Source organism: Rhineura floridana, chromosome 11 (genome assembly GCF_030035675.1).
Source record: "Rhineura floridana isolate rRhiFlo1 chromosome 11, rRhiFlo1.hap2, whole genome shotgun sequence".
Lineage (NCBI taxonomy): Eukaryota > Metazoa > Chordata > Lepidosauria > Squamata > Rhineuridae > Rhineura > Rhineura floridana.
Window position 1 is genome coordinate 67,687,423 of NC_084490.1, and position 18,844 is coordinate 67,706,266.

Genomic DNA, 18,844 nt, shown 5'->3' on the forward strand with positions numbered 1-18,844 from the left:
TATCAATGGCTACTAGCCATGATGGCCATGCTCTGCCTCCATAGTTGGGAGGTTGTATGCTTCCGAATTCCAGTTGCTGGAAAAGGCAGGAGGGGAGTGCTCTTGTGCTCAGGTCCTGCTTGCGGGCTTCCCATGGACATCTAGCTGGCCATTGTGAGAAGAGGATGCTGGAGAGCAGGTTCTTCTTATGTTCTTAGCATGCTTTCAGAGAACTAAAAAATCTTTGTTAGTTTCCCATACAGCTTGCAGTGCTAGGTTTTTTTGTGGGTTGTTTTTTTTTTTTTGCAATGCTAGGTTTTTTTGACTTTGTGTATGTCCAGATACTAGGGGTCCTCCTGAGCTCAAAATTCACCTTATATCTGTACCTGTGTGTATGTATGTGTGTTTTGAAAAAATCCAGTCTGTTTCTGAGTCACTCTATGTTCTCTCTGCTTTGATCTGTAATCAAGTCCAAGCTGGTCTGTGTTAAACAAAGCTCTGTGCTCCCCATTCACTCTTATGGAGAATCTAACAATGGCTATAGTTTTTCTCCTTTTTTGCCAAAGTTGATGGGATTTACAGGCCCAGAAGCCCCTCTACATTGGATGAAGCCTGCCAAATTGCAGACAAGAAGGTCAAGGGGTTTTTTGTTGGTGAAGTAAAAGGAAAACGGCAACCCTGGACTTAATCCTAAGTGGGGACCGGGACCTGGTGCAAGATGTAAGTGTTGTTGAACCGATTGGGAGCAGTGACCACAGTGCTATTAAATTAAACATACACGTAAATGGCCAAATGCCAAGAAAATCCAACACGGTCACATTTGACTTCAAAAGAGGAAACTTCACAAAAATGAAGGGATTGGTAAAAAGAATGCTGAAAAACAAAGTCCAGAGGGTCACATCACTCGAAAATGCTTGGAAGTTGTTTAAAAACACTATATTAGAAACTCAACAGGAGTGCATACCGCAGATCACGAAAGGTACCACCAGGGCCAAGAAGATGCCAGCATGGTTAACGAGCAAAGTCAAGGAAGCTCTTAGAGGCAAAAAATCTTCCTTCAGAAAATGGAAGTCTTGTCCGAATGAAGAAAATAAAAAAGAACACAAACTCTGGCAAAAGAAATGCAAGAAGACAATAAGGGATGCTAAAAAAGAATTTGAGGAGCACATTGCTAAGAACATAAAAACCAACAACAACAAAATTCTATAAATACATTCAAAGGAGGAGACCATCTTCGGAGGCGATTGGACCCTTGGATGATAAGGGAGTCAAAGGTGTACTAAAGAACGATAAGGAGATTGCAGAGAAGCTAAATGAATTCTTTGCATCTGTCTTCACAGTGGAAGATATAGGGCAGATCCCTGAACCTGAACTAACATTTGCAAGAAGGGATTCTGAGGAACTGAGACAAATAGTGGTAACGAGAGAGGAAGTTCTAGGCTTAATGGAGAATATAAAAACTGACAAATCACCGGGCCTGGATGGCATCCACCCGAGACTTCTCAAAGAACTCAAATGTGAAATTGCTGATCTGCTAACTAAAATATGTAACTTGTCCCTCGGGTTCTCCTCCGTGCCTGAGGACTGGAAAGTGGCAAATGTAACACCAATACTCAAAAAGGGATCCAGAGGGGATCCCGGAAATTACAGGCCAGTTAGCTTAACTTCTGTCCCTGGAAAACTGGTAGTAAGTATTATTAAAGCTAGATTAACTAAGCACATAAAAGAACAAGCTTTGCTGAAGCAGAGCCAACATGGCTTCTGCAAGGGAAAGTCCTGTCTCAGTAACCTATTAGAATTCTTTGAGAGTGTCAACAAGCATATAGAGGTGATCCAGTGGACATAGTGTACTTAGACTTTCAAAAAGCTTTTGACAAGGTACCTCACCAAAGACTTCTGAGGAAGCTTAGCAGTCATGGAATAAGAGGAGAGGTCCTCTTGTGGATAAGGAATTGGTTAAGAAGCAGAAAGCAGAGAGTAGGAATAAATGGACAGTTCTCCCAATGGAGGGCTGTAGAAAGTGGAGTCCCTCAAGGATCGGTATTGGGACCTGTACTTTTCAACTTGTTCATTAATGACCTAGAATTAGGAGTGAGCAGTGAAGTGGCCAAGTTTGCTGACGACACTAAATTGTTCAGGGTTGTTAAAACAAAAAGGGATTGCGAAGAGCTCCAAAAAGACCTCTCCAAACTGAGTGAATGGGTGGAAAAATGGCAAATGCAATTCAATATAAACAAGTGTAAAATACATATTGGAGCAAAGAATCTGAATTTCTCATGGGGTCTGAACTGGCGGTGACTGACCAGGAGAGAGATCTCGGGGTTGTAGTGGACAGCACGATGAAAATGTTGACCCAGTGTGCAGCAGCTGTGAAAAAGGCAAATTCCATGCTAGCGATAATTAGGAAAGGTATTGAAAATAAAACAGCCAATATCATAATGCTGTTGTATAAATCTATGGTGCGGCCGCATCTGGAATACTGTGTACAGTTCTGGTCACCTCATTTCAAAAAGGATATTCAAGACTTGGAAAAGGTTCAGAAGAAGGCAACCAGAATGATCAAGGGGATGGAGTGACTCCTTTACGAGGAAAGGTTGCAGCATTTGGGGCTTTTTAGTTTAGAGAAAAGGCGGGTCAGAGGAGACATGATAGAAGTGTATAAAATTATGCATGGCATTGAGAAAGTGGATAGAGAAAAGTTCTTCTCCCTCTCTCATAATACTAGAACTCGTGGACATTCAAAGAAGCTGAATGTTGGAAGATTCAGGACAGACAAAAGGAAGTACTTCTTTACTCAGTGCATAGTTAAACTATGGCATTTGCTCCCACAAGATGCAGTAATGGCCACCAGCTTGGATGGCTTTAAAAGAAGATTAGACAAATTCATGGAGGACAGGGCTATCAATGGCTACTAGCCATGATAGCTCTGCTGTGCCACCCTAGTCAGAGGCAGCATGCTTCTGAAAACCAGTTGCCAGAAGCCTCAGGAGGGGAGAGTGTTCTTGCACTCGGGTCCTGCTTGTGGGCTTCCCCCAGGCACCTGGTTGGCCACTGTGAGAACAGGATGCTGAACTAGATGGGCCACTGGCCTGATCCAGCAGGCTCTTCTTATGTTCTTAAATCACTTTCCTCCATAGTCCCTTGGTGGTGGTGTGTGTGGGTGTGTGTGTGGGGGGAACAAGGCTTGTTTCAGACTGATGCCGCAAAACTCTAATTTCACTTGATCTGAGGCCCAGAGAACTCTCCCTGTGAACAGAAATATTACCACAATTTCTAGAGGAATTTCACCAGGCAGCAACAGTGTCAGGCAAACAATGAAATGTGTACGCGCTTTCAAGGCGCGATCGTGACCAGGAAAAGCAAACAAGACAGGACTCCTTCATCCTCCAGCAGGTCTCTTAGGTCCGATCCGCCTCAGGCAAACATAATCCGAACGCGGCGTATATGCACAGGGCCCCCTCCCGTAGGCAAGACAAGAAAATAGCCACCAGCTGGCCTCTGCAGGTTTGTTTTTCCTCGCCAGCGACGCTACAGGTGTCCTCTGATCGGCTTCTTAGGAAGGAAGTTTGCAAAACAAAGGCACAAACGATATCTGCCCACATAAGCGGACATATGAAAGAGGAGGGATTTAATAGAAACCACCCATGCCGTGATAGCTGGAATCGGAACAGGCCCCAACTTAAGAAGCGGGGCAAGTGGAAACACGCCGAGATCACAGCGTGAAGAAACAACACGTATACGCCTCTGGTGGTATAAGGCTACAAAATGCACGGGGAGGAGCTTTCGACCCTAACGCATGCCAGTTACAGTGGCAAGAGAGCTGCATATATATTACACAGGGAGAAGAGGCCAGCTGCAACAACTAGGGAGCATGAATGACTACAAAACACTACCGGGACAAAGGGGCGTTACAATCTAATGCCTTTCAGGTGCAGAAGGCGCACACATTGCACGGAAAGAGGCCAGTTGCACGTCTAGATAAACAGACAAGGGTATAAGAAATGCAAAGGAAGATCGATGCTATATTCTAAGATCACTGCAAATACACGTGGCGGGAAGAAAGCAAGGAAGGGTGGGTGAGAGATTGTAAAACCGCAGGTGTACATCCCGCTATGGGAAAGAAGTCGAAGTGACACAACGGACGGTTCGAGACTACCTGCAATATGGATCGGACGGGCCACTTCACACCTCGGAGGCACAATATTTTGTCTCTGGAAAGGGAAACTGCTAACAGAGACGCCTCCTTTCACTCGCTCAACTCACCGATAGCTCCACGCTGACTTCGGTGCCGTCGAGCAGCTGCACCCGACACTGCAGCGCCGCTTTACCACCCGCCGCAGCCGCTTGGATGTGATGCACTGGCGGAGCACTATGTGCGTGAGCTGCTGCAAGCGGTAACGAGGAGGCTGCTGCGGCCCCTCTCAGCACCCCGTCACGCTCGTCTCTTTCCCCGGCGACACCCCCTCGCGCGTAGCGCTGCATCGACCGCCGGCCAAAGGTCCTACGCAGGAATCGCAGCATCCTGTGCCGGGCTGAGTCGCTTATTCGGGGAGGGGGCTCGGCTCATGCACCGGGGAAGCCGAGCCCCACGACCGCTCCTCCTCGCGGCACTCGGAGGGGAAAGCAAGCCTCGATAGCGACCGCTGGCGCTCCTGGCAGCTCTCCCTGCAGCGCCGCCAGCCGCCACCCGGGGAGCCAGGCAGGCAGTTGAGGTGGGCTCGCAGCAGCGAAGACGCTGGGCGGGGTCCTCCTCGTCGGCCGGCACTTCTCTGCTCCGCCTCCTTTCCTGCTGCAGCCGGCTCAGCGCGACGCAGCTGCGGCTACACAAAGCAAGCAAGGACAACCTGTAGCAGGCACCCTTGCTGCTGCTTCAGGGAGACAAAATGTGGTCGCCTCTCACTTCATGTTTCAGGACCACCGTGAAGGCGACAGAGGCTGATTTGTCGGGCGCGCCCCAGGCCCCCGCGCTCTTCGGCAGTTGGGGGGGCGCAGAGTGGAAACGCCTTCCTCGCCCAGTAGCGGCGCCTCCTTCGTTCCTGAAGGCGCCACCGCGCGCTGTCTCTGCGCCTTCTTCCTCCCCTCCAGGAACAGCGCCGCCCGCTTTGAGGAAGGAGAGGGCGCCTGCGCTGTTCCGAAGTCTAAGGGCTATACCTGTGGTAGATCTCCCCGCCGTATAAACCTGGCCCTACCTCAGTGTCGAAACAACAGCAGGAGATGTCTCGCTCCTCCTCCTAAAATTCAGGGGCTTTTTGGCGCCCTCTCTTGCCAACGCTAGCGTTAGAGATGTCATGAATAAAAATATTTTATGAATGGAAACTGCACATTTACTCTGAGAAAGTCTCGCTAATATTCACGGTAATTACTGCCAAGCAAGTTACAAGAGAGTCCCACCGACAGGACGCAACGTGAGAACACAATCCTCTGGGCGTCAGTTTGTGTTGGGGCTCAGCCCTGGGAACTGTTTTCAGTGCTAAGGTTTAAGCCTGGAGCTACCAAGTAAAAGAAATCGGCGAAAGAATTGTCCTTGAGAAGATACAGTGCGAGTCTCAAGATTTCATGAACTCTGGTGAAGGCATGCCAACCCAATGACTTGTTCGATTTGCTTGTTTTCATTATAGAAAACATGGTAAAAACGATAAGTATTATCCACAGTAGGAAAGAACGTCCAGGTTTTTGTTGGGGGACAGTGGGGGTTTGGATAATTCTCCCATTGTGTGTAGTCGTAAGAGCCCTGCTGGATCAAGGCAAAAGCCCATTTAATCCACCATTAGGTTCTCACAGTGGCCAACCTGATGCAGGTAGGAAGCCCACAAGTAGGACTTGGGTGCCCTGTGTTCCTCCCACTGCACAGAAGTTAGGGTGCAGTCAGTAGAAGGGACTGGAACAAGGTGGCTTACTTATGTAAAGCACTATGGATGCAACATTAATAATGTATTGTTATTAATTAATGGTGCCCTTTCTTTTGGTGTTGGTGTCCTAGCACAGAACCAAACTCAGATGGAGGTAGTTTTTATATGTCCAGACTGAGATGCTGAGCAGAGAAGGTGGGAATTTTAAAACAATACCTTCTTTAATTAGGCATAGATATGCTAACTGCATGCCATAACACAGATAATACTAATTGTTTCCCTTTCCGGTCTCCCTCAGTGAGCACTCCTACTGTAAATTCTACTAAGCCCAAGGTGCCAAGTGTCTTTCTGTGGGCGACATAGAGAAACAGGTTTGATTCTAAGGCTACCAGAAACAGGAAGCAGTTTACCTCCCACCCCAATAGTGTCCACAAGTTACAATCCTTTCCTTCATGCCACAGAAATGAAAGATTGCCATCACTCCAATGAAAAGTCAAGCACTGGGGGCTGCCGTTGTGATGAGGGCAAAACTTGTCTTCCAGCCCTAGTGTTGGGTGGCCTGGAAGTAATAGGGAGACATCTGCAATCCATCTCTATATCTTTGTGTCACCTGCCAGAGATCTTTGCAATGTACAAGTCCACCCTCCATATATAACCTGCCTGTCAGAATGGTGTGTGTTTTGCAACTTCTAAAAAAGCTGGGCATGTGAATTAGTCATGGAAAGTGTTAAACTGTCATACATTTCACAGGGAAGCTACAGTAGGAACAGCAACAACTTATAAAATAGTTTTATAAAATTCGTCCTCAAGGTTATCTACAATTGTCCAAGCCATCATGGGATGATTATATCTGAAAAGATGGCTTAGATATATTTTAAGTAAAAGAAAATATTATATCTCGTCCATCAGCTTTCCCTCTCTTCTCTTCTTTTGTAACAACCAGGCTAAGAATACATGATTTGCACTAATAGCATAATCCTTTTTTGCCCTCTGGGACTATTGGGTGCCTAACAAGACATATCCTACCTGAATGTTTTACAAAAAGTAAAAGAACTCTGGAAGAGAAACAAATTAAGAAATTAAACATTGTTGAAAATTAGGCCATTGAAGGAAAATTACCATATTAGAATAAGGCTCCGGTGCCCGTTGGAAGAAGTGGCTTAGATCAAGGTATGAACGTGTATTCCATGTATAAATCAGAAAGGACATGTCTTAATGTCAGTTTGTTAAAATTTCACTAGAACAGAGGGAATTTACAGAACTCTCATCTGATGGAACTCTGTACCAAATGACGTCCCTACACCCAAATGAGTCAAGAACATAAGAAGAGCCTGTGGGAGTCAATTCCACATACACTTCTATCATTTTGCCTCTCTCCGCTTTTCTGTAAACGAAAAAGCCCCAAATGCTGCAACCTTTCCTCATAGGGGAGTTGCTCCATCCCTTGACTGCCCTTTTCTGAACCTTTTCCAGCTCTACAATACCCTTTTTGAAGCGTGGTGACAGGACCTGTATGCAGTATACCAAATGCGGATGCACCATAGAATTGTATAATGGCACTATGATGGCAATTTTATTTTCAGTTCCTTTCCTACTGATCCCTAGCACTGAATTTGTCTTTTTCACAGCTGCCACACACTGGATTAACATCTTCATTGAGCAACCCATGATGACCCCAAGGCCTCATTCCTGGTCAATCACCTCCAATTGAGACCCAGTGAGCTTATATGTAAAATTAAGGGTTTTTTTGTCATGCATCATTTTACAGTTGTTTATAAGTTATTTTCTTTACAATGTATTCCAAGTAGCTCTGCAACCCACTGCTACAGACATTTACTCAGAAGTAAACTCTGCTAAATTCTGTGAGATTTACCACCCAGTCAGTACACATTGGATTGCAACTTTAAGAGGAGCTTTATAATACAGTACTTAAATGTGTATACTCTGCTTCCCCTGCTAATGCAGTTTCCCTTTCAGTGCTACCTATAGTTTTGAATCAGCAAACTATGTTCTATATTCATCCTCCAAACCAGAATTGAAAACCATAGTTTTTGATTCAGTTTTTGAGGGCAAATGCTAGTCTAGTTTGCTGATTCAAATGTAATGACAAATGATGTTTAATGCTAAATGAGAAATGGAAGGGGAAGCAACAAGAGAGAGCAGGAAGCATATGACTCATTTGTAGTTTTCCAAATTGAAAATTTGTATCAATTTATATGTCTCTTTAGAATGGGGGTTGCCAACCTTTTTGAACCAGTGTGCACATTTTGAATTTTGGGAAAGTGCTCTGGGCGCCAGTCATGGGGATGTGATGCAACACAAAATCAGAGTACAGTCATTGCTTCTTGCCCCCTCACCCAAACAGCCGCATGCTTTCCATGAGTAGTCTGCTACGTTCTGCTTGTCTTAGTTGGGGAGATTGCACAATATTGATTCACACACACACTGATGCTGTTGCAGTCTGATAACAGGGAACATTTCCTAGTACCAGGAAAATATACAAGGTGGTCACACTGCACTCTCTCTTATACACACAGCATGCACTGCACACACACCACATACATACTTATCACAGCCACACATGTGCCTCTTTCACTCACTCATATGCATACACTCCATGTATACACAGCCATGCATACATCTCTCACCCCCTCTGTGCTCAAGTGCATCTCACAAACTACATATTCATACATACCTCCCCCCTCTCTCATGCACACACAGCCCCTTCATGGGATGCAGCAAGCGCCCACTGCCAGCTCCACATGGTTGGCAGACAACAAGGCAGCAAACAGGATGGGTCACTGTGAGCGGGGAAGCCAACCCGGCCACTTCTCCTCCCCCCAAACATTTTTTTCAAAACCAACCAAAATGCAAGGGGTCGGGCCCTTTCCACTCCAGCAACTGTGCTGCACTGCCATTTAAAAAAATAATCTATGATTGACACCCAGTGCCCACAAACACCAAGGAAGGCCTTGGTGGGCACCAGGTTAGCAATCCCTGTTGTAGAGTATTCAAGGCATTTCACAAGTTACCTTAATAAACCTTGCAACAATCCCTTATGGTATATCTGTAATATAACATAACAGAGATGGTGGATGAGTAGGTTGCCTAAAGCCAGTTAATAAGTTCATAGTTCATAGCAGAGGTAAGATTTGAATTGAGGACTTCCAAGTTCTTCGTCTGAGCCACTATACTTCACCACTTCACTGTTCTACAAGGCATGTTTTATGAAGCAAGATGCAATCTGCATTTCTTCTACTTCTCAGCAGAAGAAAATAGAACTCTAACAGATATCTAATCACATTCAGAAATATAAACCTAAAGCCTTACTATTTGTGAGCAATACAAAAATTGGTTGCTCTTTTTACAAGGGGAAAGGTATTAATGCAGACAGTATGGCAGCATTCCAACTTCCTTAATTATACTGTGCCTGCCTGCCACCATGTACCTATCTTTTCTTTCAAATGGATGTGCCCTGAGGCAAAATTGTACTTCTGTGTGCTGTTAATTCTCTGATACGATCTGGCTTCAAAGTTAGTTGTACCACTCGCTTGTGGAAGACAATGTCCCTTTTACCAATGGTGAAAAATGCAATTAGCATTCCTGTGCCAAGTGGATTTGTAGAGCTATAGGAATATACATGTCACCAAGTCTTAATCAAGATACCCTAATTAGTTTAACATTCATGACAATGGATAACGAATGACTGGATTGTGCAACACTGCTTACATATGTTACATGCTGGTGTTTGGCCAAGTGCAACTAAGAGAAGAAATGATGCTTAAACAAAAAATGATACATAGCCAAGACAGAGAGATCAGTGCTTCAGATTTAAGGGGCTTGGTTAGGTTTGCACATCATCCTGCTCCTTCTTTGTTGAACCTTTGTCCTCAAATAAGATTTAGTAAGAATTTCTGCAATCTTAATGGAGTTCCCATGAAAGTCAAAAAATGTTTGAGAGGTACTTGAGCAGGTGACTGGGTAGTCTTTCCATTGGTTTCTATTTTTTAATGTTAAACAAAGGCAAGCCACTGCACTCAGCAGCTGACTGCTTGTTGGTTTGAAAATCTCTCAAGAATAGCTGTGGGAACGACTTTCCCAGGAGGATCCCTCCGCCTGTGTAGCTCTGAGACGGGCTCCCGTCTTAGATGAAACTTTTTCAGCTATAAATTCAGTCAGAAGGGTCTTTTCTGACTGGGGATAATTTTTTCTGGATAAGGAAGAAACGTGAGATTTCCCACATAGCTTTGTCGTGACTGTGGGAGTCTGGAATTCGTCAGAATTGTCTGCGAAAGAAAGGCTTCCAGCTGCTCAGACGGAGCGAGGATTTCTATGCTAGCTCAGCTGAATAAGTGACCCGTTTTTTTTTCTTTAAAGAATAATGGACTAGCAGGCAAACATCCTCCTGTCTATGCTTATCATTTTCTTATCTATACAGCTAAAGAGATTTGTCAAAGTAACAGCAATTAAGATAACCTAGGTAAGTTATGACTTTCCTTCTTTACTCACGGAACTAAGGGGGAAGAAAACAAAAATAGCCTATCTTTTATTGCAAAAAGCTGATATGGAAAATAGCATTTTAAAGATTACAACGGATGAGGGATTTCTGATTGGAAGAGATAAGAAAAATCTTTTTGATTTATAAGACTTTTGTGTAATATATGCATGGGACTATTTTTCCTGATCTACTTTTTTTTTTGACGAATCTGCTCATTCTCTCTGCTACTAGTTATTTGGACGCTGTGAACTAAAGCTGTTTTTGCACTTCTGGGCATATAAGAGATAAGGACTGTCTAGCGTGTGACGTCAGTTGGTTGGAAAGATTAACTCCTTTGTAACTGGATAAAGAAATAAACTGCTCTTTGCTTGGGACATTGAAAATTGAAGGAGTTTTGTTCCTTTGGCTTTAAGAATGACAATTAAGAAAATTATGGATGTACAAGAAGGGACTTTATCTTTAGACATGTTTCAGAAAATAATGAATGAGATTAAGTCAATAAAACAAGAACTGAGAAATAATAGACAAGCGTGGAAAATTGAATTTCACGAAATGAGACAGGAGCTGAAAGAAATTCAGGATTCTTTGAGAAAGGAGAATAAAGATAGATCTGGAAAAGCAAAAAAAGATGAAAGAGAAATTAAAGGCAAGGTTCAAACTTTGGAGATTGGATTAAATATGGACATGAAAAAAGATTTGGATTTCCTGGCTCTGACGGATCCTGGAGACAAATATTATAGTTTGGAATTCAGTGCTGTCCCTGAAGGAATTGAAAAGATTGGAGATAAAGATATTATCGTTCAAAAAAATTCCTGGACTGGAAGGATTTGATGGAATTTGAAATGGAGAAAGTTAACAGAATTAATCCCTGTTTTGTGTCAATGGAAAAATCTTCAAGAGATGTACTAGTGTATCATGTGGAAAAGAGGAACAGAGATGCGGCTTTGCAGCAATACTTCAGTGATATGTTCGGAATTCATGGCAAGAAAATATCTGTGATGGAGGAAATTCCTATCAGACTTTTATTATATGACTATGACAGCAAGATTTTTGGATGCGTGGAGATGGAAGATGGAAGATGGACCTAATACGGATAAAGACAGAAGAGCGATTTGAAATTACTGGATTTAGTAGACTTGATGAGTTGGATTAATTGACATGTTTATTTAGGGAAAAACATTGATTGATATATATCTCAAGGATTGGAAACTTCTCTTTGACTTTTTGTGGAAGATTAAAATGATATGATGTGAATGAGATTTGAAACCAATTAAGATAACCGCTGGAGGAAGGTGATTTTATAATCTATTAAGAGATAGGTTTGTTATATATTATAGATTTATAGCTGAACTAAGACAAATCAAAAGTCAATATTTTTAATTTTTTTTTCTTTTCTTTTTTTTATTGTATTAGTTATTGATTTGTGGGTTTTTTTAGTTATTGATTTGTGGGCAGCCCCACACAGAGCGCATTACAGTAATCCAACCTGGAGGTTACCAGTGCATGGACAATAGTGGTGAGGCTATTCCAGTCCAGAAACAGCCACAGCTATCTTACCAACTAAAACTGGTAAAAGGCACTCCTATCAACTGAGGTCACCTGGGCCTCTAGCAACAAAGATGGATACAGCAGCACCCCCAGACTATAAACCTGCTTTTTCAGAGGGAGTATGGCCCCATCCAAATCGGGCAACTGACCAATTATCTGAACCGGGAACCACCAACCCACAGTGCCTCCGTCTTGCTAGGATTCAGACTCAGTTTATTGGCCCTCATCCAGCCCACCACTGAGTCCAGACATTGGTCCAGGGTTTGCACAGCCTCTCCCAATACAGATATTACAGAGACATAGAGCTGGGTATCATCAGCATACTGCTGACACCTCACCATAAATCTGATGACTGCTCCCAAGGGCTTCATACAGATGTTAAACAGCATGGGAGACTAGATGGTACTCTGCAGCACCCCACGGCACAACTGCCAATGCTGTTCTCTGAAAATGACCCTGGAGATAGGATCAGAACGACTGTAAAACAGTGCCTCCGATACCCATCTCACTGAGTCGGCCCAGAAGGATACTAAGGGCAATGGTATTAAGTGCAGCCGAGAGATCAAGTAAGAATAACAGGGTTGCACTCCCCCTTTCCTTCTCCCAATAAAGGTCATCCATCTGGGCGACCAAGGCTGATTCAGTCCCATAACCAGGCCTGAACCCAGATTGGAACAGGTCAAGATGATCTGTTTCATCCAAGAGTACTTGGAATTGCTGCGCCACAAGCCTCTCAATCACCTTCCCTAAAAAGAGGGTATTTGCGACTGGGCAGTAGTTGTCACAAATCAATGGGTCCAGGGTGGGCTTTTTCAGGAGTGGTCAGATCACCGCCTCTTTCATGGCAGCTGGGACCAGATAGGGAGAGAACTAGAACAAGTGGGGGCCACACAGTTTTTCTCCCAGCAGAGAAGGAATGATGATAGCAGGGACTCCTTCTGAACCAACGTAAGACACTTTTCAGTTAAGTCAGGTGCTAACTTTTGTAAAACTGCAATGTTTGTGTCCACAGTATCTTAGCAAGGGAGGAGGATGGAGAGAAAACCAGAACAACTTGGACACGTCCCCATGATGGCTCACTGGCCACACCCTATGGCCTCTTAGCAGCCCCACCAGGTCCAGAGGGCACCAGCTGTCACTGATGGCAAGTATAAAGAGAACACTGTAACCCACTGTTAGCTACTGACCATGAAGTTGGCATTTCAGCACCTTTATTGCAAGGTTAAAGCACAAGCCTTAATAAATTACACTTCCAATGTTTATACCACCTAGTAAAATATCTGCAGGAGCAGAAAGATGCACCAAGAGGGTTAAATCTGTCTGTGATTGGTGAAAGCAGCTGTGTCCCTGTTGGGGGGGAGGGATAAATCAGGACTGCTGTGAGAGTTGCCCACCCTGCACATCCATCCAGCTAGCCAATAGCAAGATGGCTGTTGATGATGCGGTGAAAGAGCACAGCAAGAGCTTTTGGGACAGTAGGCTAAGACACCTCAGCCTCAACCATGGTGTGTAAATTCTGGTCAGTATTAACTGTGGCTTAGCATGACATGTGAACGAGGCCAGGGAGGGCGTGTCTTCTCCCACACTAGCTGGAGTGGGTGTAGTGGTGCAATGTAAAGAAGAAAAAGCATAACTTGCAAGTTGTGGTAAGGGACATTCAGAAAATTTCCACTTCTGCATTCTTGTCACGTTAGAGCAAAAACAAAAGCAACAAAACATTTTGGCAACTTGATCTATATTAAAAATTAATAACTACAACTGGATCATTTATAAAATAGCATTCACAGGAAAAACGGTGAAATAAAAACACACATAAAACCAGGAAAGCAGACATCTCCACCCTCCATGCTTTGAATTGCTACATTCCACTCCTGATTTTTTTTTACAGCAAACAAACAGTTTGCCAGGCTTGATATATATTACTTTGAACATGTGCAGTTTCACTTAACTCGTAATTGTTTTGCTCACTTTCTGCCTTAAGCTAGTCACTTAGCTTAACCTACCTCTCAGCCTAACCTACCTGACATGGCTATTGTGAAGATATAAAAGGAGATATAAAATGGCTGCAAAAAGCGACGTAGTGCTTGTACTGTCGGCATAAAATTTTGCTTCCTTTAACTAGAAGAATCTTTTTACTTTAAAGGGACCTGTTTTTGCTCCCCCCACCAAAAAAAATAGTTTAGGTCCAGGCTTCAACCAATCTTGATCTGGCCTAATTATTACACATTTAGAGGCATACTCTTCACTTGAGTTTAACTGAGCTTACTCCCAGGTTGATGGCCACAAGGGACTTTCTCATCATGAACCCTTCCTTGCCCCTTCCTCACAAGAAGCCTAGACTGTAATTCCGTACCCACTTACCTGTGAGTTAACCCATTAGACCCAAAGAGACTCATTTCTGAGTAGACATGTATACCATCGTACTATACTTTTAATTATTAATGAGTGCCTGAACTTAAGGTTCTGCACAGCAAAACACATGCCTAAGCCTGTTCACAAAGTTGACACATTTGCCTTTTTTTAGGGGGGGTGGGTTCTTTAATATCCACCCACACTCACTGTGTAATAAGAGTTTGAAGAAAATAACACATAGGAGTACCTGGTCTCAAACTGCAGATTCCAAGGAATAGAAGAGGAGGCAGAAGCCAGAACGGAAATTGTGCGGGAGGGGAAAACAGCAGCTCTTTAGGACTCAGAGATTCCCATAGCCTAGTGTCCAAACAACACTGATTAATCACATTCTAACTTCAGTCATTGCTAAAAACACTGAAAGGTGGGACTTGCTTGTCTCACAGAAATTGCTTAGAAGATTAAGGCTTGTCTGCAAGTTTTGCTTTGTAACATTCTTTATAGGAGGCAGACTGAGCTTCCACTTTGTTAAAATGCTGGCGACCCATGGGGGGGAGAAGGGGGAATGCTGGCATCCCATGGGGGGGTTGGCAAGAGAAGCGAGCAGGGGCCGAGCCCCTAGGTTGTTGGTGGTTTTTTTTAAAATGAAAGTTCAGAGACCAGGTCCCCTGCTGACTGTGGGCCCAGAACATCAGTACCTCTCTCTCAGCAGCCCTGCTCCCAATTCTTTCCTTTGAAGCTGGGTCACCTGATGTTATGGTGATGGCAGTGGACTGACGGATGAGTGGTACCATCCACCAAATCCAAATCCTGTCTAAATGGCCCACAGGGTGTGAGGGGAGCTCAGGATCTGGTTCATCAGTAAGATCCGTTCCCCACCCCTGGAATAGCCTGTGCCCAGCTCAGAGTTATTGGAATTAGGCATGGCCAGATCAATGGATCATGCAGAGACACAATGGGCATCCTCCTGTCTGGATAAATGCTTTGGGGCTCACAGAAATCTTACTTAAGGTACACCACTATTTCTCTCATGGTACACAAGTTTGCAATTAGTGTGAAAATTTCAACTTATCTAGTCTTTCCTGATGTTACAATTCAGTGGCTCCATTCACCTGCAAGGCTGTGTCCAGAGAGCAGCTTTGGGAGAGTGCTTTTGGCCTCCTGGTGTTCACACCATGGAACATAAGAACATAAGAAGAGCCTGCTGGATCAGGCCAGTGGCCCATCTAGTCCAGCATCCTGTTCTCACAGTGGCCAACCAGGTGCCTGGGGGAAGCCCGCAAGCAGGACCCGAGTGCAAGAACACTCTCCCCTCCTGAGGCTTCCGGCAACTGGTTTTCAGAAGCATGCTGCCTCTGACTAGGGTGGCGGAGCACAGCCATCACGGCTAGTAGCCATTGATAGCCCTGTCCTCCATGAATTTGTCTAATCTTCTTTTAAAGCCATCCAAGCTGGTGGCCATTACTGCATCTTGTGGGAGCAAATTCCATAGTTTAACTATGCGCTGAGTAAAGAAGTACTTCCTTTTGTCTGTCCTGAATCTTCCAACATTCAGCTTCTTTGAATGTCCACGAGTTCTAGTATTATGAGAGAGGGAGAAGAACTTTTCTCTATCCACTTTCTCAATGCCATGGATAATTTTATACACTTCTATCATGTCTCCTCTGACCCGCCTTTTCTCTAAACTAAAAAGCCCCAAATGCTGCAACCTTTCCTCATAAGGGAGTCGCTCCATCCCCTTGATCATTCTGGTTGCCCTCTTCTGAACCTTTTCCAACTCTATAATATCCTTTTTGAGATGAGGCGACCAGAACTGTACACAGTATTCCAAATGCGGCCACACCATAGATTTATGCAACGGCATTATGATATTGGCTGTTTTATTTTCAATACCTTTCCTAATTATCCCTAGCATGGAATTTGCCTTTTTCACAGCTGCCACACACTGGGTCGACATTTTCATCGTGCTGTCCACTACAACCCCGAGGTCTCCTGGTCAGTCACCGCCAGTTCAGACCCCATGAGCGTATATGTGAAATTCAGATTCTTTGCTCCAATATGCATAATTTTACACTTGTTTATATTGAATTGCATTTGCCATTTTTCCGCCCATTCACTCAGTTTGGAGAGGTCTTTTTGGAGCTCTTCGCAATCCCTTTTTGTTTTAACAACCCTGAACAATTTAGTGTCGTCAGCAAACTTGGCCACTTCACTGCTCACTCCTAATTCTAGGTCATTAATGAACAAGTTGAAAAGTACAGGTCCCAATACCGATCCTTGAGGGACTCCACTTTCTACAGCCCTCCATTGGGAGAACTGTCCATTTATTCCTACTCTCTGCTTTCGGCTTCTTAACCAATTCCTTATCCACAAGAGGACCTCTCCTCTTATACCGTGACCGCTAAGCTTCCTCAGAAGTCTTTGGTGAGGTACCTTGTCAAACGCTTTTTGAAAGTCTAAGTACACTATGTCCACTGGATCACCTCTATCTATATGCTTGTTGACACTCTCAAAGAATTCTAATAGGTTACTGAGACGGGACTTCCCTTGCAGAAGCCATGCTGGCTCTGCTTCAGCAAGGCTTGTTCTTCTATGTGCTTAGTTAATCTAGCTTTAATAATACCTTCTACCAGTTTTCCAGGGACAGAAGTTAAGCTAACTGGCCTGTAATTTCCGGGATCCCCTCTGGATCCCTTTTTGAGTATTGGTGTTACATTTGCCACTTTCCAGTCCTCAGGCACGGAGGAGGACCCGAGGGACAAGTTACATATTTTAGTTAGCAGATCAGCAATTTCACATCTGAGTTCTTTGAGAACTCTCGGGTGGATGTCATCCGGGCCCGGTGATTTGTCAGTTTTTATATTGTCCGTTAAGCCTAGAACTTTCTCTCTCGTTACCACTATTTGTCTCAGTTCCTCAGAATCCCTTCCTGCAAATGTTAGTTCAGGTTCAGGGATCTGCCCTATATCTTCCACTGTGAAGACAGATGCAAAGAATTCATTTAGCTTCTCTGCAATCTCCTTATCGTTCTTTAGTACACCTTTGACTCCCTTATCATCCAAGGGTCCAATCGCCTCCCTAGATGGTCTCCTCCTTTGAATGTATTTATAGAATTTTGTTGTTGTTGGTTTTTATGTTCTTAGCAATGTGCTCCTCAAATTCTTTTTTAGCATCCCTTATTGTCTTCTTGCATTTCTTTTGCCAGAGTTTGTGTTCCTTTTTATTTTCTTCATTCGGACAAGACTTCCATTTTCTGAAGGAAGACTTTTTGCCTCTAAGAGCTTCCTTGACTTTGCTCGTTAACCATGCTGGCATCTTCTTGGCCCTGGCGGTACCTTTTCTGATCTGCGGTATGCAGTCCTGTTGAGCTTCTAATACAGCGTTTTTAAACAACTTCCAAGCATTTTCGAGTGATGTGACCCTCTGGACTTTGTTTTTCAGCTTTCTTTCTACCACTCCCCTCATTTTTGTGAAGTTTCCTTTTTTGAAGTCAAATGTGACTGTGTTGGATTTTCTTGGCAATTGGCCATTTACATGTATGTTTAATTTAATAGCACTATGGTCACTGCTCCCAATCGGTTCAACAACACTTACATCTTGCACCAGGTCCCGGTCCCCACTGAGGATTAAGTCCAGGGTTGCCATCCCTCTGGTCGGTTCCATGACCAACTGGTCTAGGGAATAGTCATTTAGAATATCTAGAAACTTTGCTTCTTTGTCATGACTGGAACACATATGCGGCCAGTCTATGTCCGGGTAGTTGAAGTCACCCATTACTACCACATTTCCTAGTTTGGATGCTTCCTCAATTTCATATCTCATCTCCAGGTCTCCCTGAGCATTTTGATCAGGGGGACGATAGATCGTTCCCAGTATTAAGTCCCTCCTGGGGCATGGTATCACCACGCACAACGATTATGTGGAGGAGTCCGCCTCTTTTGGGGTTTCGAGCTTGCTGGATTCAATGCCTTCTTTCACGTATAGAGCGACTCCGCCACCAATACGTCCTTCCCTGTCCTTCCAATATAGTTTATATCCAGAGATAACCGTATCCCACTGGTTTTCTCCATTCCACCAGGTCTCAGTTATGCTCACTATATCAATGCTCTCCTCTAAGACCAAGCACTCCAGTTCTCCCATCTTGGTTCGGAGGCTCCTACCATTAGCGTACAGGCACTTTTAAGCAGTGTCTCTCTTCAAGTGTCTTTGGCACTTGTGGTTTGGCCTGTGGTAATTTTGCCCTTCTGAATTTATATCCTGTGCCCCTGCTCTCACAATGCCTACTTCTAGGCCTACCCCTTTTAAAATTTCATCATTTTTTTGGTTTTTATCCCAGGGGGGAGGTTTATTCCGAACCAGACCTTCCTCAGCTCCTGTCGGGTTTCCCCCCTCAGTCAGTTTAAAAGCTGCTCTGCTACCTTTTTAATTTTAAGTGCCAGCAGTCTGGTTCCATTCTGGTTCAAGTGGAACCCATCCCTTTTGTACAGGCCCGGCTTGTCCCAAAATGTTCCCCAGTGCCTAACAAATCCAAACCCTTCCACCCGACACCATCATCTCATCCACGCATTGAGACTGCAAAGCTGGGCTTGTCTGGCTGGTCCTGCGCGTGGAACCGGTAGCA

At 44.2% G+C, this 18,844-nt stretch overlaps 1 protein-coding gene and 1 long non-coding RNA gene across 2 annotated transcripts in view; one reads left to right on the forward strand and one right to left on the reverse strand.

Moving 5' to 3' along the window:
- The window catches only part of LOC133368055 (band 4.1-like protein 4B), an 82,933-nt gene extending 77,781 nt beyond the window's left edge, over positions 1 to 5,152 (reverse strand). The window contains exon 1 of the mRNA XM_061592138.1: positions 4,243 to 5,152. Within this exon, the coding sequence (XP_061448122.1) occupies positions 4,243 to 4,500 (258 nt within the window). The 5' untranslated portion in view covers positions 4,501 to 5,152. The remainder of the gene's footprint in view (positions 1 to 4,242) is intronic.
- Positions 3,789 to 13,138, forward strand: LOC133368056 (uncharacterized). Its single transcript, XR_009758572.1, has 3 exons — positions 3,789 to 6,023; positions 7,457 to 7,545; positions 12,887 to 13,138. It is a non-coding gene; the product is annotated as an uncharacterized LOC133368056 (long non-coding RNA).
- Positions 13,139 to 18,844: the final 5,706 nt, after the last annotated feature.